The following is a 24,190-nucleotide window of genomic DNA, read 5'->3' as shown; positions in this document are numbered from 1 at the left end:
TTTCAACGATTCGCCTTGCCCGCGAAAGTCTATAGTTAAAAACTCTCTTATCACAACTGAGGCCGGGGCCAGGAAAAGGACGCATAATGTTGTACCGCAAAGGAAACGCCTCATCGGCGACAAATACGAAAGGCATTGCATTTTTTAGTCCAGGCAACAATTCTTCACGGGGAAGATCCAATTCCTCGTCGATCAGCTTACGTCCAAAAGTAGAATAGCGCAAAACACTGCCGTCGCTCTGACGGCCGTACGCACCAACATCAACGACAATAAAGTTGTAATCGGCATCTGCCACAGCGAGCAAAACAATACTATGACATTTTTTATAATTAAAGTACAACGATCCACTGTTAGCTGGGGCTTGTAAATGGACGTGTTTTCCGTCTATACTACCAACACAATGTGGAAACTGCCAGATTCGTTCAAAACTGTTTGCCACTTTTTTCCACATTTTCATGTCGGGAGTCGGCATATAGATTGGCTGCAACGTATTCCACAACATTTGGCAGGTATGCGGCACGATTTGAGAGATGGTCGATTTATGAACACGAAATGAATAGCCAATGCTCTGGTAAGAATCCCCTGTAGCCAAAAATCTAAAAAATCATTTAATATTAAAATCAATGCCAATTGGAGAAGTATAGGCCTACTAGTATAGGTGCCAATTTACCTTAACGTAATACCCAGTCGTTCTGCTGCTGAAATAGGCCTCCTCATTAGTGGTTTGCTTGGTTATACTTGTTTCAATCATTGCCAAAAGTTTATCAAATAAAGACGGAGACATTCTAAAATATTTCTGAAATTCTTCCGGTCTCTCATTCCGAAGTTCCTGTACCAGTGTATGAAACTCCCCTTTTAAACAGTAAAAACAGTTATAAACACACATTTGCTATGCACCTGTTTATTGCGTTAAGTTACCTTTCTGGTGGCGGCGTTGCAAAATGGGATGCACCCAAAACCGCCTCTGCCGTCGCTTGGCCAACAAGTAGCAACAACTCAAAACTTTTTTACGTCGCACATACCATCTGTTTATTAAAACTTGTGCATTCATGTTTTTGTTTTCATTCATTCATACACATTAACACCTCAAAAATACCATACAAGATCATATGTGGAAATATAATGTGACACGCCAAAGTTACTACAGTCACGCTTGACTTAACATAGTGTATACGCACTTAGCTTCGTACGCGTCATACGCGTCTCTTTTCGCACGCGCGAACATTGTCCGTGTAAACCAGCCTTTACGCTTCAATTTGCTTCAAAAATCACCCAACCGTTCAACGGAGTAGCGCAATCCAGTGTTTATAGAGATCAGTGTATGGGACACATATCTCTGTTTCGCTTGAGTAAATACGTCATAATTTATCCTACGCTTACCAATGTATTTTGTCCACAATGACGAGATTAATCCAATATGAAACATTTTGTATTAGTAAAGGTCTATTATAATAATACTGCATAAAAAATTGTTACGATAACTATCCCCATTAACGAATATAAGTAGTAAATTATGTACTCTACTATCTAGGATTAATTTGCAAAAAAAAACTCAGTAAAAACAGCTGATAGAAAACACTTTGCTTTCACTGTTGTTGACTGTCGTGTCCGTAGAGTTGTGCTCTTTTTCTGTTTTAAGAAAGCTTTCTATGTCAGGAATTAAAACACTCAGTTCCTAGGTAAACAAAAAACTCAAGAATGTTTTTACCAACACCTGCTATCGCTGTGTGTACGGTCATGTTGGGATGTGGACTAAATGTTGTTTTTCTGGAACATCTTATCAGGTATTTTTGCGAAACAGTATTGAATGTGGCAAATAAACAAATAATAGTAATAATTAAAGTTGAAAAATTGCTATTGTTAGTTTTTAATAAGCACATTTTATCGAACTATTTCAAAACCAGTATAAATGATTGCATTGAATTTGAACCATAGTGAATGAAATCTAACTGGTTAAGTTTTATCATATACCTATACCAGTGAAACAGAAACATGAAACTCAAATTGTGCTTTTTTGTGTTTATGTTTGAGTGTGCACCTAGTCATGAATTAAATAATCATAAACAAACTAAATCAACATCTCAGATTGTTTTAGTACTTCCTTAGTTCTTCTAAATCTGTTTATAATTACAACTTACTGTAGTGTTTTTGCAACAACTAATTTCTATGTTCTGCTTTTTCAGAGCCTCTGCAAGCAGTGGAAACATGATAGTTTTCTTTCAATTCCTTTTTGTTTCAGTAGAAGGATTTATTTTTCAAAGCAAGTTTGGCACAACAAAACGAATACTTCCACTAAGGTATCACACATTCATAAAATTGTATGTTATCAGCTGTTTTTTATCCAACACAGTGACCCCTCTTTGTTTCTTTCAGTAAATATGCTGTGATGGTGATGATGTATTTTGGAGTAAGCGTTACCAATATTATGGCACTCAACTGTAATATTCCAATGCCATTGCATATGATTTTTAAATCAGTAAGTTTTTTCTTGTTGTAAATTATTTGTATTTAAGAAGCTAACTTGTTTAAATTTTGCACAGGGCTCACTGGTTGCTAACCTTTTGCTGGGAGTTTTAATACTGAAGAAAAATTATCCTTTTACAAAGTTCATGGCAGTTTTTCTTGTATCCCTCGGAATTTTAACATGTACTTTTGCAACTGTAAGTGTTAATTGTTAAAGCTATTTATCTAAAGATTTTAATAACAACACTCAATAAAAGATGTCTGTTTTTGTGTATACTTCTATTGTTAATGTTTTGTTAAAAAGGTTTATGAAAACTAAAACTTTGTTTTCAGCTAGTTCTCAATGTTTAAATCGTTTTTTTTTACTGTCAGATTGCAGTCGCCAAAGTTTTTATTAGTTTAGAAAACTTTTCATGTGAAATGTTTTTCACGATTTAATTAAACCACAATTTTTCTTTTTACTTCCAGAGCTCTAGGTCTGAAATTGAATCAACTTCATCATTTTCAAACCGCGATTACAGTGATTCACTGATTATGCTATTTGGAGTTTTTCTTCTTTTGGTGGCACTTTTTATGTCAGCACGATTGGGTATCTATCAAGAAACTGTATTTAAACAGCACGGGAAGCTTTCAAGAGAAGCGCTCTATTACAATGTAAGTATCTTTTTTATGACAGTGTATTGTCCAATGTGAATTATGACTCACTGTTTGGTAGATCTTTTTTTACATTGTATTGATTACTTAAACAAATCCTTTACCAAGAGGAATGATACTAAACAACACAATGTAATAAACAGAAAATGGTAACAACAATAAAAAATCAAATGCATGTATATTAGTTTTGCAGATTTTTTTCCAAATGTTAACACCTTTTTACGCAACCTCACATAGACATCGAAAGTATGGTAGCACTGGCGCCCACTTATGGGGAGGCGGGGAGGCGCCGCCTCCCCGGGTATCTGCGTCGCTTACTACGTCATAAACAAGTTTTGCGTTAACTTACAAAATAATGCGCATACGGTTTTGTTCTAACTGAAACTACTGCTCAGTCAACGACTGTCTAGTACTCTAGTTGGAACAGAAAGGCCTTTCTGAAGAAAAAAACGCATTTTGTTACGTCACAAACGTACGTACTTTAAGCGTTATATGTAGGGCCATTGGGTAAAGCCATGTAAGTAGTGTTTACTATAACTTAGTCAGCAACATCGACACAAATTCAACATAACACCGTTGAAAGCAAGGGTTATCAAGTTATTTCACGGCGAGCTGTATAATAAGAAAATGACATTCGATGGCCACATAGCTTGCAAGCCCTAACGCAGCGCCGTTCGATAACTATGGTCTACAAAGCGCCTTTACTAGACCATCAGAAACTACAATATTATCTAGAGTCAGATAGCGCTACTGTCGAAAAATAAAATTATTTGGCATAAATTATCTCCTCGACTGGCATTACTCAATTGACAAATAAAGGCAATTGTTTGCGCAAAATAAAGAAAGCATTGTTGCCTATAGTCTTATCTGTGATGTAACAAACTGCCTTTAGATCATTGTTATGCGTCCTGTGAAGTGTAAAACTAGGTAAACTTAATCCCACATGTTGTTGTGGGAATACTTTCGCAGCAAATTAATGTTCAACGTTTAACTCGTTTTTTTTCCAAGATATATATCAATAAAATATATCTTCGCAAGCCGTACTTTGGTGACTCCTGATTTATGATAATAAACTAAACTTAAAAGCTAAAAATGCGTTACATACAACTCATTGCTGTAATAGACAACACGTTTTAAACGTACCAATCGACCTAGAAACGTAAACGATTTATGTGAACTATTCATATGGCTTATTTACACGCGTTTTCGCGTTGTTGCATAAAAATAAACATACTATAGTTCAGCTGAAATCAGCTGCTTATGTATGTTAAAAACAGAAACACGCGACAAAGAGTGTAATTTGCGACATTAGGTGACGGCCGGGGGGGAAATATTTCTGTCTTTACCAAGTTATAAAATTCTGCCTCCCCGCCGATTTTGGCAAGTGGGCGCCTATGATGGTAGTTAATTTACAAACAGAATCAAACTCTGTGTGATATTTTACACTATGGTGCAGATTGCTTTTTGTCACCATTTTTTTTTCTTGTTTTGTAGCATATGCTTCCACTGCCATTTTTTGTATTCCTTGCCCCAAGCATCATCGAAAACATTGCAGTTTTAAATCAATCCGAATCACAAATTGTGCCCTTTTTGTCATCTTTAGTAGCTTTTATAACAGGTAAGTTGTTTGGCCTTCAAATTATTTTTTATTATTTATTGCTGAGTTCTGCCCTGGAGTTGACTTCTGGCCATTGCTTATAGCCAAACCATATAAATCGTACTGTACGCTAGGCCTAGTGTAAAAGTTATACAGAGGTACTGTGTAAATATTTCTGTGCAGCAAGGCTTGTGACTGGTGGCCCCCTACTTTTATTGAATGGTTAGCTGGTTTAGAGCTTATTCAGATTTGATTGTTTAACTTTTACCACAGTGGTTCTTGACCTGTTGGATGTCAGAACCTATGAAAACAACCTAATATTATGTTTGTAAAAGGGGAAATCACAAAACTTAAAAATTGATGGTCTGTTTATCCACTCTAAAACCTGAAATAGCCCCATTGGGGACACTGTCTGCAAGTTCACATTATTTAGCCTTTTTATTTCCTAAGTTTCACGAGCTGGGACGCAATGAAACAGCCCTAAATATTGTATATTGCGCAGGTGCTGAGGTCACTCTGCCTATTCTGTGGCAATACATGATTGCCAACCTACTTACTCAATATGTTTGTATCCGCTCAATCTTCTACCTTGTTACTGTGTGTACCTCACTTACTGTGACCTTGGTGATCACTCTGCGAAAATTTGTGTCCATCATTATATCAGTTTTATACTTCAACAACGCCTTCACGGCCATGCACTGGATGGGCACCAGCTTTGTGTTTGTTGGCACGCTTCTTTACGCCAACGTGTTTGGTTTTGGCACGGATCCTTCGCCGCAAGTGGGCGACAAAGAGGTGTCGAACGGTAACGTATCCCCCACCCACAAAAAGACCAATTAGAAAGTGGGATTCGTGTATTTTTGCAGTGGAGTCAATTGTTGCGCTGGAAATTCTGTTTAGTCCAATTGTTTTATACATAGACATGAGTTTTATTTATTTTTTAACTGTTTTTGTTGCTATAGACATACGCCGCCGATTTTCCGTTGCATTTCATGTTTTAAGAAGTAATATCTATGAAAAGAGTTTGCAGAATTCTCGCTACTTCCGTATAATAGTACTTAATCCCAAACTTGTGGGTCTGACTTTTAGGCTCGGACCGGAACGTACTAATATAAAAACGCCTAAACCGGTTTACACTGGAAATAATTTGATAAATGGGCTTATCTGAAAAAATCCACGTGGTATTCAGTTGTACGCAATAATTCAATGCGCAACATGTACACATGCATATTCGTAGAAACAAATTGAACATGTGATGAATATGTAACATGGTGCGAACCCAAACCCGTATCTGGCCCGTTTTCCAAAACGTCCGCCCAAACCTGACCCCCCAAAAACCCCAGACTTACAATTCCGCCTAAACCAGTTCGTCGATTGCTGTAAGATAGCCTTGATATGCTTGCTTTGTTTCTGCTGATCGAAAATTGTGCTACATTTTGCTAAAACTTCTTGAAAATGCTCGTTAACTTGTGTAGGAAATTCTCACACGAAAAAGTGGTATTGTTTTTCTTCAAACCGTGTATCTTCAATAGAGTTATATCCAGACTCAAAACTTATATCAAGCACCGTATCTTGCAAAGACGGTTGTTGTCCAGGGTTTTTGGGCCAAAAACACCCCGGCGACACCGTTTTAATGAAGTTGTTTTTGATCCTTTTTGGAGAAAAAATATCGTTTTTGCAGTGATTTTAAGCTTGGAAACTCTTGAACAAGTATATCATACCAAAATGATTCACAATGAACGTGCTAGCGCTATTTGAATATGTATTGAATCAAAATACTAGAAATTTTCAACAAAATATAATCGTGTGTACAAAGAGTGGCTTTGTTATTTGTGTGTACTTTAATTAACTATTTATTGGGACGTTTTGTACTTTAAAGGTTATAGCCAAGGCTGCTAAAGGACACGTCTGCAATTAATAAATGCACATAGACGCAAACTCCTGTGTACTTACTACCTTTCAATTCATGAAGCTTTGTTGGATTTTTTATTCTCGCATTTGTCTGCGAAAATAGCAGAACGTCTTTTTATGCCACGTTTTGTTAAGCATCGCACTGGAAATAAAATTTACCATTTTGAAGCTTTCTGTCTTTCTGACAATGCTAAAGCTATTTGATGAGATGGCAAAGCGTTTTGATTTAATAATTGCTCGTAACGGACCTTAAGGATTACGCTGATTACTCTCAAAGTTAGGGTTCGAATTCCTTGGATAGAACTGCCTGCCTTTATTGATACCAAAGTGCTACAGTTTAGGTTTATCATGGTTATGTTATTCTTGGATTAAAAATGCTCCTTTTTGGCAAATACTTTTACACTCCTGTTTATGTTGTGGGCTTGAAACAGAATAACTTTAATTAATTAAATGTTTGATTACGACAAATGTAAAATGCATTAAACGCGTTAGTGTGAGTCGACTGTTCAATGCGTTTTGTGAAGATCTAAGCTGGAACTTTAATCATATAGGTAGGAGTTTAGCAGATCGTCAGTTGCAAAAATGTATTTGTAAGTTACAAAATGTCTACAAGAAAAAGGGTTTTAGGTAAATGACAGAAAAACATAAAAGCCGCCAAAAAAAGGTTTTTGAAAAGCGCCCTAAAATGCAAAACAGTTACAAAAAAATATGACAGTTGCAAGGTAACCTTCGAATTTACAGTAGAAAATTGCAACACAATTTATAAATTAGTCAATAAATAAATAAAAATCGTATTAAATCAGAACACAGTTGAAAAATACAGCTATAAAATTAGTCAAGTGAAAGGGGCAGTGTTGTTTTAAAGCTAATGGTTATATGTGGTATAAATGGTTAAAATATGTTCTGTACACTGGTTTAGCAGTACGCGCAGGTCTTTCTGCAGTTGGTCTTCATGTACGATTCAAAGGCCGGGTCCTCACATTTGTCTTTGAATATCTTGCAAGCAACACCGAAGCCTGGGGCATCGAAGCAGTTTGGTTCACCTGTAAAAATAAGAATGGTTACAAATGGTTCTGTTGGATGGTTGCTAAATTTATACCAATGGTTATAGTTTTGACTACGATTAATGACTTGCTGTAAGAATTCTATAAATTGGAATTTTTAGTCATAAGCTCTTATAGTCGATTGGTTATTGTTTAAATGGTTGGTAAGTTGCACATTTTTACCAGTAGTTGCAGTTAACTGGTAGTTTTTGAGCAAGGCGAACCACTAGCTAACTGTGCAAAACTGTAAATGTTCTGTGCAAAACTGTAAAAACATTTTAAAGGACTGTAAGTAGAGCAAAAACGTGTCCAAGCCATGATTAACAACGCACAAAGTATTTGCATCGGCCTAAATGAATAAATATCCCATGACGGCAATTTGTAATGCGTTTAATATCACTGCAACCAATTACTCTTAAGAGACGCAACCGAAATATTCATAATTGTGATGAAACATGAATGCGATTACACAAATGGGGCTTTCCCTTGCGCAGTACTTCCGCAGTTGCAACAGTATGGGTGACGCAATGGAAAAAAACGGATCTGTTTGTGCCAAAAGATTGTGACGTCACTACTGAGCTAGATCACGTGACTTACGTTCAAACTTTCGCTGGCAGCAGGTCAGCTCGCAATCCTTCGAACCGCATGCATTGGCGTTGTTTTCGCAGCCGCGTGCAATGTTGGTGAAACCAGAGCATGGGTTATAGTTCTGCTTGCCTAAACCGAAAAAAACCAGTCATTAAATAAGTGCTAGTTTTCATCTGTGATGCAATGTGATATCATACTGTACCACATGTCTAAGCCAAAGGTTAGAATTGTACACAAAAAACAAAAAATCACAGCAACAGTAAAATACAGTAATTAGGTTTTCTCAAAGTGACAATTTAATGAATCACTTTTAAGTCATGGCAGGTGTTTCCCCTTGGCGTGATTCCCCACTTACGCTGATTGGAATCTTACGCGTTAGCAGATATGCTGAACGTTTGTTGAGAAAATTCACATTAGCTGTGCGTGTGTGCTACGGCAGGCTTAATATCATATTGTCCGTAACTTTTATTTTTCAATGCATTTTAATGCAAACCGTAGAATGACGTACTGTTTTGCTTCCTCGACAACATGTGTGTTTTGATCGATCAAATCATTCTTGTAATATACTTAAATGCATATGCTTGGAAAAGTGAAAACGTTTCAAAAACTTGTGATACGACATGGGGAAATCCAAATCGCTTGTCAACACGTCAGCGTCAGTACCAGGCACCGCGGTATACCAATGTTGTAACAGAACAGGATCTATTTTAAATTTTGTTTGGCAGCAAAGAGGTCGTAAAACCCCGTATTAACCACAAGGCAGTTTCGGTCTGTAATCTGAAGACGTGACAATATACCACGCGTCTTATCAGGCTATTAGAATCCCAAAATATACAAACGCGCACTTTTGTGGTTTGCAATTTGTTTAGACTTTGGGGCATAACTTTAACGATAGGGGGTTTCTAGTGCAAAGCCGGTCTAGTGCAAATTTCCTTTCACAGCAATTAGTAATAAAGGAAATAGCCTCTAATTAGATATTATATTCTTGGTGCAGGGTTATGTGCCAAGCAGCACGTTCTTATTTTTTGTTTTGTGTAATTAGTAGATATATTTCAACAGACTCAAATATTTCTATAAATGACAATGTAGCGTACCTAAACTTGCAACTTAAGCAGTAATTTTAGGTTTCAAATCCTACACAATACACACATGGTCAAACTTACATAGTTCAGAGGCATCAACGACTCCCATCTGTTCCTTGATCCAATCTTCGAATCGCAGAACGTTGGTGTAGACTCCGTATGTTCCTGCATTACCACATCCCTGTCCGAAAGCAGTGATGCCGCTAATGTACCAAGAGCAGGAGTCTTTGCGCTGACATACGAGTGGGCCACCTCCGTCACCTGTCAATCAAACCATTGGTGTAAATTTAAGAGTAAGGGTTTTTTGTTGTTGCAAATCTCAGAAAATGGACAAGATGTACTGTAACTGATAAATGTTGTCTCATTGCGTAAAAGGTTTATGATTCTGTTTGTTAGGACCTGATCAAATGTGTAACAGATTTTTTTGGTTTCACCAAGTCAAAAGTTACAAATTTTTGACCTTTTTGCAAAAAGGTGCAAGTAAGAGTTTCCGTGTTTTAAATGAAAAACATTACAAAAAAGGAGACAAAAAAGGCAAAAGATAGTCATAACCGCGCATAATCTTCACAAAAGTGAGAGGATTATCGTTGTTTCAAAAATTTAAATACGTTGCAAGTTGGCTGAGACATAAAATGGCCCATAAAATCACAGTGTCACGTTTAACACCATTTTGACCTCGTATAATTACAGGCCACGCGATGACTTTCTGCCAAGTGCGTTTAAGGATTTCGGAAATTATACACTGCGCTAAGGCTGCGGTTAAGATATCTGATGTCACCTCTGCTGTTTTGCGCGTTTGAAAACATTTTTAAAACCGAATTTGACTTTCGCTGATTTGACGTTTTTTGGCTTTATCAGCTCATGAAGTTTGAAATATCCTCAAGTAGGTTTTCGAAAATATTGTCCCATACAATTTTTTCCATACTAAGTAATGGGTGCTCATTCTTAAAGCAAGTATATCACCGAATTTCAGTCCCAAATAAAAAGTTATATTCGAGTCATGTATACGTTTTATGATTGTGTTCAGCAAAAAAGCTAACATAGTAAACGTTATTAACGGATCAAAGTTTTGTGCCCATACTAAATAATACCACCCAGCCATCAAGCAATTTATATCAACTAATATAGCTTACAAAAAATATTCAAGTCGTCTAAACTTTTATCTTTGCATTTGACAAAAATAACACACTCATTACCGTAGCAGGCGTCTTTGCCACCAGAGTGGTATCCAGCACACATCATGGTTGCTCTGTTGATATCCGTGTTGGTGCCCTGGAAGGCTTTGATGCATTCTTTTATTCCAACCAGAGGCAAATCGACTTCACGGAGTCTCGCAGCTGGTGCCACAACGTTTGCGCCTTTAAAAAGGAGAACAAGACCGTTAAGATTTTGCTTGGTGGTTAGGTCATTTGTAAAATGTCAGCAAATACCTATCAAACATATAATTGCAAAATTGTGCGGATCTTGCAATATTTTTGTAGCACATATTAAAGTCATTTAGACGTATACAAATCAAGATTTATCACAATTCTAATTATGTTTATTAGCAAAAAACGCTCACCGCAGTTAAAAAGGTAAAATACACACAAAACCTCTACAAAAATTAAAAACATGGAGCCATTACGTATTTTGCAGAGAGTGCAAACTGTTTCGACACTGAAGAAAGCTTATAGGGAGAAACAGTGTGCACTGTTTAAAACTAGGATACTCTCATAAAACTCCAACTTACTGGTGCTGCCGAATCCAGTTGCCCAGCAGATATCTCCGGTCAGAGGTTTGTCACCGCATGGAAGGCACACCGGGCTCACAAAGTCGTCAAACTCAACAGGGGACGAAAGTTCAATCAGAGCGATGTCATTTTCAGCTGGTTCGTCGTGGATAATCACCTAAAATTAAAAACCTTTTTAAATACGTACTTTTACGCTTTCGACGTGGGATTAGAACGCACAACGTTACGAGTTGGACAAAGTGCTACTCATCATTTGTCCATTTTGCCGTTTACGGCCAGTATTTTACTATGTCAGCTTTGTACAAAAGCTAATGTGGCAAAAATGAACAAGCTTAATTCCCGTCATGGTACAATATTAGGTATTTGGATTTCGTTACAATAAAACAGTGGTTCTCAAACTTTTTTGTGCGCGACCCAAATCTGAGCTTTATGAACATGCTGCGACACAAGCCTCAAACATCAAAATGTGTATTTTTTATTTCTTGTTACTTACGAATACCTACTTGTCGTTGAATGCTAACTGTTACATTCCATGTTTAGTTTCGCATGATTTATAACCTCCTATCATTCCCCGTGCTAACACGTTACAATCGCCGAGTTCGTAACAGAATATTGGAAGCCTATGGTCTGTATGTTGTAATGATTGGCTCATTTTGCCGAACAACGTAAATGAGTGAGGGTGTATTTCGCTATGGTAGTAGTGTAGCTGGGTGCCATCTAAACTCTCAGAAAACCACTTACTTATGATGCAATACTCCAAGGTTACGATAATAAAGCCACATAAAATGCCAGTCATGACAAGGAATTGAAAATACTTGAAAAGTGAAATGAAAAAAGTTCATTTAGGCAGAAGTGAATCACTATAGCGCGACCCATTTTTTGACCCTTCGCGACCCATGTTTGGGTCGCGACCCATACTTTGAGAACCACTGCATTAAAACAAATACCTTTTTGACTCCTCTTTCTACTCTTGTGCCGGGTCTTGCAAAGAGATCAGCCCTTTGAACGTGACCGAGGAAAACTTTAATGTTGCGATCATGTGTAGTTCCACTGAATCACAAAATCCCGGTTTAGCATGAGAATCGCATTTTTCTATTTACTCTTATCAACTAAAGTAATTTGTTATTGTGGGAAAATATATGCGAGTGTTGCTTGGCATGTAACGTGACCACTTTGATTTAGTAATATTAAGGCTTACCTGAGACAATGTGCTGCTGTAAGAATCCAGGATTTGGTAAGCAGAGTTCCACCGCATGTGTGTTGTCCGTTGGAGACCAGTTGTGCCTTTATAACGCCAAACGCATGTGTTTTACAAAATGTTATGCAGTCTATAAACCCCAAACATAGCATTATCTTTCTAAAACCTTAATATTGCAGGTCTATTAGACATTATTTTAAACCACATTTTTTTAGAAGTACTGTGTCTTTAATCTTTTATGGTTTGTTACTATTAGCACAAAAGTGTTTTCTTACCATCCACGGCCATGCTGACAGAGCGGATTGAAAGCCACCGAATATACGTGGTTCCCGGGTAAGCCCCTGCGGCTCTTGTGGGAGTTTTGATCGAATATCAGCGGTCATACCGCAAGTGGCTGAAAGGGAAAGAATACCTTATTAGTTTGTAGTCGGTAACCCCATTTAGGGAGCATTTACAAGTATATATTTTAAATATGGTTGCGATGGTAAAAATTTAAATCTACATCGATACGCACAGTGTAAAATTTAAGAAAAACATTTAAAGCTTTGTCTCACTGTTTTTGACATTGCAGCACTTCTGGCTTCTGTAATAGTTCATTGTGCCGCTGTCGTCGCGAGGGCATTCGTTCGATTCCACGCAAAAGTAAGATCCCACTGTGTTTACGCAATATTGCTGAGCAAAGAGCTTTGAGCAGGGGTTGGGTCCTTCTGTACACTCATTAATATCTGTAACACAGTTAAAATACCCCATTAGGTGTTGAAACGACCTTTTCATTTAACTTTTCCTATTTTGGATTGAATTTCGAAATAATCGTTAAATGCTATTTGAAGTTGGGATTTTTCTAATTGACGGCGGACATATTTGGACGAAGTGGACAATAAAATATTTTGTATTGTAAAGTTTTGTTCCATGCACTGCAGTTGACGTCATAGTAATTAGCAATGTCATAAAAGCCCTCCTTCAATTAGTTACACGCCATTAAGTCTAGCTCGTTAACTATTCGGCCATGTAGGGTAAAAAACAATTGCAAAATGATGAACAATTGACCACGTTCCTATAATATATTTGCAATAATGAATTGAGTTTCAGATTCAAGTAATGACAACGTTTTTTGCGTCATTGGTCCCCTTAATAATTAATTTATGGCAGATTGGGAGCGGCAACATGACTAAAACGGGTATTTTAAAACTTTCGTTTCAAATTTATTACACAAAGACACTTCCACAGAATTTGGCATTACAAACCTGTTTGGGAATGTTTTAAAGTTTAACTGGTAAAGGTTTCTAACGCGCGATAAAATACTAACTTAACGCGTTTTCGAACCTTTTCTACAGTAACAATTGTATCACAATAACGAACCTTTGTTTTTTTATAACATACTTTGCCAACGCCACTTACCGACGCATGTGCTTTTGTCGTCGCCCAGTTTGAATCCAGGTGGGCAACCACATTCGACTTTCTCGTTTACCCAACTGCATGTGTGGCTGCATCCGCCATTGTTTTCTTGCGGGCATGGATCTACAGAAAATTGGCGTATTCATTAACTACTAATACGTACCAAAATGAATATTCAACTACTAATACGTACCAGAATGAGTGGTTTGAGAAACGTGCGCGTTTGAAATATATAAAAAAATTCAGACAAGTTTGAAACGTTTTTTTTAACTTTTGGTTAGTTGTTTTTCGCATTTTTTAATTAAATTCGCACTTTAAATTTAATTAAATGCTTTTTTAAGAATTTGTCGTACAAAATTACATATCTAAAACGAATCTTCTTAGGTTAAACAATATTCTAACCTCAAGATTATCAAGCTAATTTAAACATTTTTATTTTGCACGCTGCCAAACTTACTTTCATTTAGGCAACTTAGTTTGAACATATTTTGCGTATAAGGCATCGCAGTATACATGTTATTACGTCTACGATTAGTCAGACCAATATTTAAACACAAAATTTAGGAAATCAAAATTATTTTCAAAATATACGATTTAAAAAAAATACCACTTACTGTTAGGACAGGTTTTGCAGGTGATTGGGCAGAAGGTGGGCATTGAACCCTGGCCACAGTACTGCGCAAAGGCTTTGCATTGAGACGATTTATCGACACAGGGCTCTGCAAAGAACAGCTGATTTTAATTGACTGACCCGGAAGGCAAAGTTCGGTCGTTCCAAAATTTCGTGACATGATTGCTACTACTGAGGCGTGCTCTTGCAAATTTGGATTGCGTTTTGGCAACAACAAAATTACACGGCTATTTCCAAGCTAACAGGTAGCACGGAAAAGCTAAAGGTTTCTCATAACTTTGTAACTTCGGTAGTATTTCATAGGTTAGTTTTATTTTATTATATTTTCAAAAGATAATATACAACATTTAAAAACTCGATTGCGATTTCTGTTTCATCAACATTCACTAAACAAGTTTCTAAACAATGCCTTTAACTAATGTAAGCGCGTTGCTGAAGCATATTTCTATCAACTGCAAACAAAAACATTTGCACTTACCAACACTTCTTGCAAGGGGCGTTAAAGCCGCGAGGCAGAACAAAGTGGTGAGGACAAACCTAAAAAGTGAAACAAAATCAGCATTAACAAAACAAACCGAAAAAAATCATCCGAAATTCCTTACCAGCTCATAATTTCGATTTCTCTAAAATTTCCTGGACAGTACAGTTGATTTCGTTCTCTCGCTTCTTTTGGTCGCTATAGTAGATTCGGTTTTCCTTTGTTGGTTCGAAAATTAAAACACGCTGATAATTGTTGTTCGTATGAGTTCCTTTTGCTTTGCTTGCTTCTCGGAAGAATGATGCTTATCCAGTGGTGGGTGCTGGCTTATATAGATGGGACTACTTCCGTAACTTCGCGTCACCGCTCATAATCGCCTACGGGTACGTAACGCTTGCGTCACCCGATCTTACAAGCGCGATGAAACTCAAAAACTGTCACTGACGAAAACTTCCCGTCGTCAAGACCACGTGACTAGCGAATTGGCACGCGAACATGTTGGAATGGGGGGAGGAACCTCACGGAAGTGACGCAACAACCGGGGGTCGTTACGCAAACAATGGTACGCGAAATGCAATTGTCATTAAGTCACACCCCATGCAAATAGGGTTTTATCCCGATGTTGCCATTTTTGGAAACGCTTATTCCATATAAGGCGTGCTTGCCACATTTTCGCACTCTGATAACTTTCACTTTTATCTTGTTTGCACACAATGGTTAATTAGCCTATTTCCGGCAACGCTTACTCCCAGTACAATGTGTCACTGAAAATGGGGAGGAGGGGTAGCGGGCCCCTTTGTTCTTCCGTTGTTTCACATTTGCGTCACCATCAATGACACAGCATCTGTTTTTCTAAATCGGAACTCGATAGATTTCGAACGTTCTAAGTGATGCGTCTTCAGTTTCCAAATTCAGCTATCTCTAAATTTAGGGTTTGAGCGGTTTGCGAAACATTTGTTGACTGAGTTTTCATTCCTTGGGGCATTTCTGTTTGCGGCCGTTGTTATTCTATACTCTGATTGCACAATTTTGACGAAGAAATGTCGATGTGTTTTAGGAAGGGTTGGAAATAAACACGTGATATTTTTTTTTGTTAAATGGCAAAACCCCGATCAATTTTCTTGGAAAAACTAAATCGTATTGACATTTTCGTTCCCTGAAAGCATTCAAAGTGCTACGGTCATTCGGATTGATCGTTTCTCAAAATAAATTCTCAGAAACATCAGATATTTCGATAATAATTAAAAAACGTTAAGATTTTATTTTGGACGTTTGTTTTTCCCCCAACAAAAACACAAAAGTTTTAAAACTACCAACCGTTTATCCTGTTGGGTTTGCATTTCACGTGCAAACTATTTACGAACTAAACGATGATAATATTGACTGCTGTTGGATTAAATTACTGTAAAAGTGACAATTGAGTTTTTGAGAAGTCCTTATGCATGACAATTGAGAAGTCCTTATGCATCTTAGACCATACGAGGTCATGATTTGTACTTTGGACCCAAATCGTAACATCCATATCCTGTGTTTAGTAACTTTAAACCAATGTTTTGTTCTCAATGAACTAGTCCAGACGGCCTATGGCTTTGCATACCAGTTGGTATAAATTTGTCAATGTTTTAAATTGAAAAAAATGTTTTAGAATATTCAAAAGTTAATTTTCTACAACTTGCATTGTTCTTAACAATTTTTTCGAGATGTTTTTTGCTTTTTTTCTTGGCGGGCAAAAACAAACATAAACTTTGAGAAGTTTGAGAAATATTTTACGCTTTGTCAACAACCTCGTGATATTGACGTGTGAGTGAACTCTTTTCATCTTTAATAATTGTTGCGTGCAAAAAAGATAATGATGCGAAACTTTTGTAAGCTACATGGTAATTTTTCGACCTTTACTCAGTTTGTTGACTCACTCAATGATATTTCAGGCGCAATCCGCGATCAGTCACAATCTCGTTCATTTCATTTCTACTCAACATTTCACAGTTTATTTCTTTGCTGACGCAGTGAAACGCGGGACTATCCACTGTTACGTAACGCGGCAAGATGATGACCAGGCAGTTTCTCGAGGAAAGTGATCGATGTTCGAAATTGTGCTTGTTTTCTGCAGATTCCCAAAGCTGTCGCGTTCCAGAGGCGGCTGATACGACTTTCTGCGGTTAAATTTTCAGCTCACGATTTTGCACCGCACAAAACATATGTTCTATAAACGTCGTTAAGTGTTCCTGACTTTAAGCCTTTGGAATACTTTTCCATATTTCGCTGTTGGAACGCTATCACGCCTCAGGGAGTGCTTACTTGTGCTGGGAATACGAAGTGTCCATATGGTGACGTATATTGAAATAAAAATACATGTCCAAATTGAAACAAAATATTGTGTCGTCCACTGGGAATTGGAAAGCATTGATAGCAACCCTTTGTTGAAGAAACGTAGCATGGTTTAAGGTGAAAATAATAAATAACTATTCGGTCAAAGAATATTTAGGTTTTTAGTTTGAGCAGTTTTGAAATCTAAAACGGCGAATCTTACTCATTTATTTGCATTATTTTCGTCACACTTTTATTTAACTGTTACCCCTAACCATTGCTTAAAAACTAACTTCTAAAATATAGTGTGATCATATTTGAGGTAAATCTTTTAAAAATATACGCCGAAAGTTATCTTAAGCCGTTTCTTTAAAAAAATGTTCGAGTTAAAACGATGTGGCTCTGCACTTTTATGTGTTGCACATACGGTTTCTCGTAGTGTGCTTGCACAGATTGTATCAGGACCCCATTTTTGGCAATCGAAAAACTTGCTAGCTTTTTAATATTTTGCGCCCAGCCCAACTGGTACAAGCTCCCGCATATAGGGCAAGGTATCGACAGGCGTGTTGCCCAAAATACACCGCATCTAAAGATGGGCGGATAAATTTCCCTCAACACCAAACCTACAGTTATAAAAAGAATGGACCCAATGCCAAATTTGAAGGCAGACCCCGAAACGGGGTGTGACTACCTTAGTCGAAAATCTCAAAAATACTAAACCACGTGAAGTGAATATTATGTGATGCCTGTCATTCGAGTTCGTATGATTCACCCATTAAAGGTTCAATCGCAGTGCCACACGGAAATGTTTTACAATAGCTCTGAAAATAGCTTATTACAGCAACGTTGCCCGTATAAGGCATTTGAGTTCCGTTGGTATTGCCCTTACAATGCACACGGCCAGTTAAGAGGTATAATATAGCGTGAAATGTCAGAAGGTTTTAAGCTGTTGGCCCGTGTGCATAGCAACTGATCCCGTGACAAATCGGCATTTCATTATGTTTTAAATGTTAATGTTATGTATCATCTGCAAAGGCCAAATTTTGTCTAAATTTGGTTGTTTCTATGATCGTTGATGCCAAACCCACACCCCAATATTTTTGCGAAAAATTACTTTTGTTCTCTGAATTGGAACCAAAAAGTAGGTGCTCCTAGAACTACAGATTGATGTTATTAATAAAAACAACGCCCACAAGAAACTTTACACGGAAAGGCGCCTCGTTATTCTCCGAAAAGAGGTTGTTCTCCAAACATGTTTTCTTATACTTCATACGGCTACAGGGCTATGTCATTAAGCATAAAGTATCATGTTTTAAATATAAAACGATTGACTCGTCGTAAGTGAACATTTAACCAAAATAGGAATAACTGTAAACATTTCAGGAAAAATGATAACACGACAATTAAAAATAAATCGCAAATTATACAGGAGTTTAAGAACCTGTTTCAAGTACTTGATATGCCTTCGCATACATCTGTATATTTGTTTACTCCGATCAAAATGGCGTTACGCCCTAGAAGTAAACCTACATACCACATTGACAGCTGGTAGCGGGCAGCTAGCCGACCTAGCTCAATTGATGGATCGAAAACTGTAATTGTAGTTTTTAATCGTGGCTTTTGTATCTTGCGTCGTGTTACCTAGAAATACTAGAATACCGGGAGACTAACCTACTTGACAAAGTTTATCTTACTGACTGTGTGCAGTACCTACATAAAAGGCACCTTACAAGCGGATAAAGAACAAGTGACTATAGCATATTTGTACTCGATAATGAGGCATGTGATTCGATTTTCAGAACACAAAACTAGGCCTGTATTGCCAACACGGGCTACGGCAGGCATCAACGACGCCAAAACTTATTTTTTCATTTATTCGGAGACTAAACTGCAATGATAAAAATCGCAGTACGCCAGGCCCAATGACGGCGCCATACCGAATCAGCTGGTCGCGAGCATTCACCACCAAGCTCTGGCTAGAAAAATCTAGACGCTCCAGGGCTGATCCCAGTTATGAATTTATGTAAATCGTATCTGCAATGACAAAATAACGTTTTTAGATGATGTTTAGATGGTTTTTTATTAATGTTATTATTTGTGCTTCTATATTGTTAAGATTTTCTTTGACGTTCCGTAACAATGTGCATATAATTGCCATTCTATCATTTGTGTACCGGTTAATCATGGTTGTTACGTTGTTTGTGTTGTAAAGCTTTAAACTTTCAATTCCCATGTTTAAATAATAAAAAAAAAACAGCGCACTGAAAATATTACGTCTCAATGAAATTCGCGCCAGGGCTTCAATGGCGTTCCGAATGAAGCTCCTCAGCCTTTTCATGTGGCGAAGCATACGCTAGAAAAATTCAGCCTGCGCTGGGATTCGAACCAACGACAACAGCCTTTCGGCCTGGCGCTCTACCAACTGAGCTATAAAGGGTCTGTGTAAAAACCGCCTAGAGTCAAATGACAAGCATCATTGCCCGCCTCGTATGCTGCGCATGTCAGCTTTGCAATAGGGGATCGCCGACCAATAGTTACATTTATACCTGAAAACTTAAAAAAATCTAATATTTAAACATTAAAAAACATTTTGTTTTTTAAACATAAAATTTATTCTTGCCTGATACAGTTTCCTAAAAATAACAAATTATACCCAAACTATTTTCGAACGCAACTATACACACCCGGCGATCAATCAAAGTTGAATTCGCCACGTTGTGAACAAGGTGTTCTCTTTTGTTGGATGCTCGACAGGTTGCAAGGTAAGTTTGTCGTTTTTTTTTTGTAACTACATATTAAAGTTATTGGTAGATGTGATGTTTGTCACAGGCCGTTTGTTAACAATAGTGAAACAAAACTAAATCTAAAACTACGTTAATATCATCGAAGAGAAAGTGACATAGATTTATTGAAAGTAACGACTTATGGTAATGTTTATTTTTAGCTTGTTTATGGTAAAACAAGAGTTCTTTGCAGACTTCTGATGCCATGTGTTCTCTTATCTACATCGAACATCCTATCAACAACTAGCAGTTCTCAACTTCAAAAACATACGTTAGTAAACATAAGAGTCTGTCGTGGGTCAACCGGGATTGCGGAATCGTTAGGCTTAACTTAGGCTAACTGGCGCTAGGGTGAGAGACCTTCACTTTGTCCGTTGAGGACAAATGGAAGGCCCAAGTCGGTAGGGGTGCTACTATTGACAGCTATTCGGCGCCAGGGGAAGAACTACAGTAGCACTCGTCAACTAAGGTTAGGCTGTAGGTAATATAGGTGGGGTACGTTTGGGATTTGCGCGCCATGTTGGGACTTTGCTTAGATCGCATTTTAGCTAGGTGTGGCGCGTTGCTAAATGGCTTTAGATAAAATAGGGTGCGCTTAGAAACACGGTCTTGGCATGGCTTCCACCGCATTGCACTGGCCGCGGTGCAGGCAGGACCCAGTACGGACACCGCTACTTTCAATGAAGATCCAGGCTCGTGGGTCAGAGGGAGGGGGACGGCTTTACATTTCGCCCGAAAAGTCCTGTGAGCCACCCTGATAGGGCGCAAACTGTTGTTATATAATTTTTTCCCAGCCCTGCGTTTGCATAAAACATGTGGGTCCTTTCGGGGGGACTCTGAGGGCAAGGGACAGTGACGTGATGTTGTTGAGTTATACGCCTTATTACGTAACTGTCCCTTCTAAAAAAACTTTTGCGCCTATGCTAACTGTAAAGTTAGGGATGTTGTGGATTTGTATCGGGTTTGACCAGTTTGTTTTATCCATGCTTGTAACGTCCAGGTTTTTTTCCTAAAAGAGACCGAGAATTGGATATCGCGCATGTGATGTAATAACTCCTGTAATTCACACTATAATTTTTATGCAAAAAAATTAACTGAATTAAATGTCCTAAACTTTCCATTTTGCTGGTTAAACCCATTTTTTTTATTTGTGGATTTAAGCTTACTTACTTTTCACTTGCTACAGTTCCGTATTCCTGTTTGATCCGGCCACCCAGTCATTATAGGGCAGTGACAATTGGATGGTTGTAAAACACGACAGACTCAGCTTCTACTTTTGTAGGCTAATTTGCGGCGGTTGTATGCAGGGCAGTTAGTTGAGGTTAGCTTGTGCACTTTTACGTCGCGCGCCCAGTGACAATGGCGGTTTCAACGTTTTTTCAGAAACTTATCAAACGAACCAGATGAACAACACATTCGTTGTGTTTTGGTCAAATTAAAACTTAATTTGATACTTTTATAACCTGTAACCGAAAGTGTGTTATGTCTCTGTCGTTTTCCCTTTTTCGTCAACAAAATTTTGCCGAGTCCACATTTTCTATCCTTTCATTTCTTTTTATGCAGACCAGTTCTTGGGGGGGTGTTGTGCCTTTTTACTTCAGTCGACAGGTCCTATATGATGTTATTGTTGTGCATTTTTATCGCCCTTCGCTCGCTCTAACCATGCGAACCGCCATCGTCAAGCGTTAGAACGAGAAAAAATGTAGTTGTCAGATTTTGCTGTACTTGCCTTTCCAATTCAATTTGATAAATTGTAAGTTTCTTGTTGTTGATCCAGCTTTTTGTTGAAAACTCAATTTGTATTTGTTTTTCAGGTTTTTGGTAAAAATATTGGAATTTTTTACAAATTGATGGTAAAAAAATGCAAAAATACATACAAAACACAAAATAAGTTGAAAATCCGTGCCAGCTCTCAATAAAAGTTTTTTCAGGTACGTTTGACAATTGTGTTTCCTAAATTTCAGTTTGTTTTGCAGGAAATTAATGTTGTATTTTTACAGGTTTAATCTTGTTTTTGTTTTTTCAGATTTTAACATTATTTTCCTCAGGATTAACAAATAAGTTGTTTTTCAGATTTTAAAAGACCTTTTGTAAAGTATTTGAATTCATAACAATTTGTTTTGTTTTTCAGGTTTTATAATTAGCAAGCTTGTTTTGATTTTCAGATTAGGCATTTGAAATTAGTTTATGTTTTGTAGGTGTTTACTTTAAACTTCCAACGAATAATTCTTTTTAGTTCCGAGGTGTTTAGGAATTAACAATTTTGTAAAAATAATGCATTTTCGGGTGTGCTGGCTGTTTAAAACTTACAATATACATGTTAATTTTTAACTTGTTTCTCAGGTTTACCAAACTGTGTTTTTGTTTTTCAGCTGTTATGTTTAAACAGTTTTAGAAACTTAGATTTTATATTTCCACAGGTTTGTTAGCTACCATTTGCAAGAAAAAAGAAACCAATAATAAATAAATTCGATAAACCGAAATTTAAAATCGTTTTATTACCCTTAAACGCGTGGTATAATTAAGTGTTTTTAATTTGTTTTTCAGATGCTTCATCCAAGAGTGACGTCACACCTATCCAGCAAGCAAAGGCGTCAGCAATGATTTTAACCAAAAAGTAATAAAGGTAACAAAAGTTCACTTTTAATCACGGATGAAATCACTAATGGATTTGTACCTATACTTTGTGATTTAAATTGCATAACTTAAATTGTTGTGTTCATATTTAGGCTAGTTGTTTTTGTTGAGTTTAATCGATTTTTTATTTCAGACGCCATCCTCACTTCCCTGGTGTCAAAAGCACGCTGCCTTCAGCGCGGGAATTCCCCTGACCTCATCGTCAATGACGTCATGGCACTCCGTCAGATGATGTCATCTGAAGCATAACATCTCGAACGGCATCCAACCTATTCATCCCCCCCCCCTCCATGGTGATGACGTAACACCACTGCGTCAGATGTCTATCGCAACTTCATTCGTCTCAGTGACGTAAACGATGCGACGTCATGCTGGATTTGATTCTGGGATGGAGTTGTTCCATAGTCAGACCCTGACGACTGCAATGCGCTTCTCCACCTCTTCCCACGCACTTTTCACTTTTACACGAAAACACGCACATACCAACACAACGTCATGTTACAGTTTGACATGTTTAGTTTGAACAACACTGTGATGTGTAGAACGCTTGGCGATACTTTTCGTAATTCCGCCCGGCAACATATTCAATTCGAGGAATAGAATCCTACACATTGGTTCTGCAAAAACAGGGCTGATCAGTTGGGTCAGTTGAGCAGCAATTCTTGATGTGGCTTGAATTTTTAAGTATAGAAGAAAGCTACTCGCGTACCTGAAAAGCCCTGACCTACCACTAGTGGTACGTGTACCACAGTTTGGAAACCACTGCTTTAAATAGACTGTGGTCATGTTTTACTCTTTTTTACTTATTTTGTGATTATATACTGACGAATTTGACTCGTAACATTGTTTTTTTTTTGTATTTTGGCACCCATTTTCTCGTGTAAACTAGGCCTACGCTCCTTTTGCAAACTTGTCAAATTATAATTATAGATGTAAGCTGACAACACAACCGTTGTTTATTGTAAGAACTTACCTTGCAACGTGCAGTATTTCATTCTGTAACTTGCAATGATGTTTCATTATGCAAAACACAATGGTTTTGGGGGATTATTTATGTTATTGTGCTTAGATTTAAGTGTTTGTTACGTGCTTGAGTAGACTGTGCCTGAAACGTCATGCATGTTTTGCTTTACCTCAATCTTTCACCTTATTTTTTTATTATATTGCCCCTAGGCCTAGGGGATGTGTGTCACTGTAAACATTAAACCCAAACCCCTGCAGTGCGTTAAACCTGAATGACAGTTGTATGTTCTGTTTACTTACGTATTACCATCTTCTGCTGGAGGCGCTTTCAAACTTGCCCATATAAGTTGCTTATTAATGACAATTCTGCCATTACTGTACTTGTGTTGGTATTTTTCGCTAGAGGAGCTTTACATATTTCAAGTCAAGTATAGTTATGTACGTAAAAGAAAGCTGCTATGGATATCTTGAAATGTACCAAAAACGAATTTATTCATTATTTTGATAATCTTCAAAGGGTGGTGAGGTGCGATCTTTATCAGATCTCGCCTTTCGTTGTGCTTTATTTGGAAGTTTGCCAAATTATTTGTCACCTTACAGCGCATTTGAATGCAGTACGAAAAGGCAAATTGGATCTTAGCCATGTAACTGTCGAAGTATATGTATGAACAACAAGTTTGTTCGAATTTTCACGGCCGTTTCCGCCAAATTGCAACGCATTATCTACCAAC

General features: G+C 37.5%; 2 protein-coding genes and 1 long non-coding RNA gene across 4 annotated transcripts; 2 read left to right on the top strand and 1 right to left on the bottom strand.

Annotated features, from left to right (window-relative positions):
- Positions 1 to 1,574: 1,574 nt before the first annotated feature.
- On the top strand, positions 1,575 to 6,793 carry LOC145213384 (nucleotide sugar transporter SLC35B4-like). Its single transcript, XM_080081635.1, has 7 exons — positions 1,575 to 1,784; positions 2,184 to 2,297; positions 2,374 to 2,476; positions 2,541 to 2,660; positions 2,932 to 3,117; positions 4,612 to 4,735; positions 5,217 to 6,793. Exons 1-7 carry the CDS (start codon positions 1,699 to 1,701, stop codon positions 5,552 to 5,554), a joined length of 1,071 nt encoding a protein of 356 aa, XP_079937761.1. The 5' UTR covers positions 1,575 to 1,698; the 3' UTR covers positions 5,555 to 6,793.
- A 402-nt stretch (positions 6,794 to 7,195) lies between these two features.
- On the bottom strand, positions 7,196 to 15,081 carry LOC145215404 (serine protease hepsin-like). Its single transcript, XM_080084102.1, has 13 exons — positions 14,894 to 15,081; positions 14,770 to 14,828; positions 14,275 to 14,379; positions 13,664 to 13,783; positions 12,820 to 12,990; positions 12,541 to 12,659; positions 12,266 to 12,351; positions 12,015 to 12,117; positions 11,068 to 11,224; positions 10,535 to 10,696; positions 9,420 to 9,599; positions 8,266 to 8,385; positions 7,196 to 7,668 (listed from the first exon to the last, which is right to left on the bottom strand). Exons 1-13 carry the CDS (start codon positions 14,899 to 14,901, stop codon positions 7,541 to 7,543), a joined length of 1,518 nt encoding a protein of 505 aa, XP_079940228.1. The 5' UTR covers positions 14,902 to 15,081; the 3' UTR covers positions 7,196 to 7,540.
- A 4,709-nt stretch (positions 15,082 to 19,790) lies between these two features.
- LOC145213964 (uncharacterized) lies at positions 19,791 to 23,839 on the top strand. 2 transcript variants are annotated; one of them, XR_013856934.1, is made up of 6 exons: positions 19,791 to 19,838; positions 20,053 to 20,130; positions 21,423 to 21,612; positions 21,674 to 21,790; positions 22,407 to 22,485; positions 22,630 to 23,839. It is a non-coding gene; the product is annotated as an uncharacterized LOC145213964 (long non-coding RNA). The 2 variants fall into 2 exon arrangements; XR_013856933.1 differs by lacking the exon at positions 21,423 to 21,612.
- The last annotated feature ends 351 nt before the right edge of the window (positions 23,840 to 24,190 follow it).

The sequence above is a fragment of the Phallusia mammillata genome, chromosome 2, assembly GCF_965637545.1.
Source record: "Phallusia mammillata chromosome 2, kaPhaMamm4.hap1.1, whole genome shotgun sequence".
Classification (NCBI taxonomy): Eukaryota; Metazoa; Chordata; class Ascidiacea; order Phlebobranchia; family Ascidiidae; genus Phallusia; species Phallusia mammillata.
Note: the sequence above shows the minus strand (reverse complement) of the source record. Positions and strands in the feature narration are given on the sequence as shown.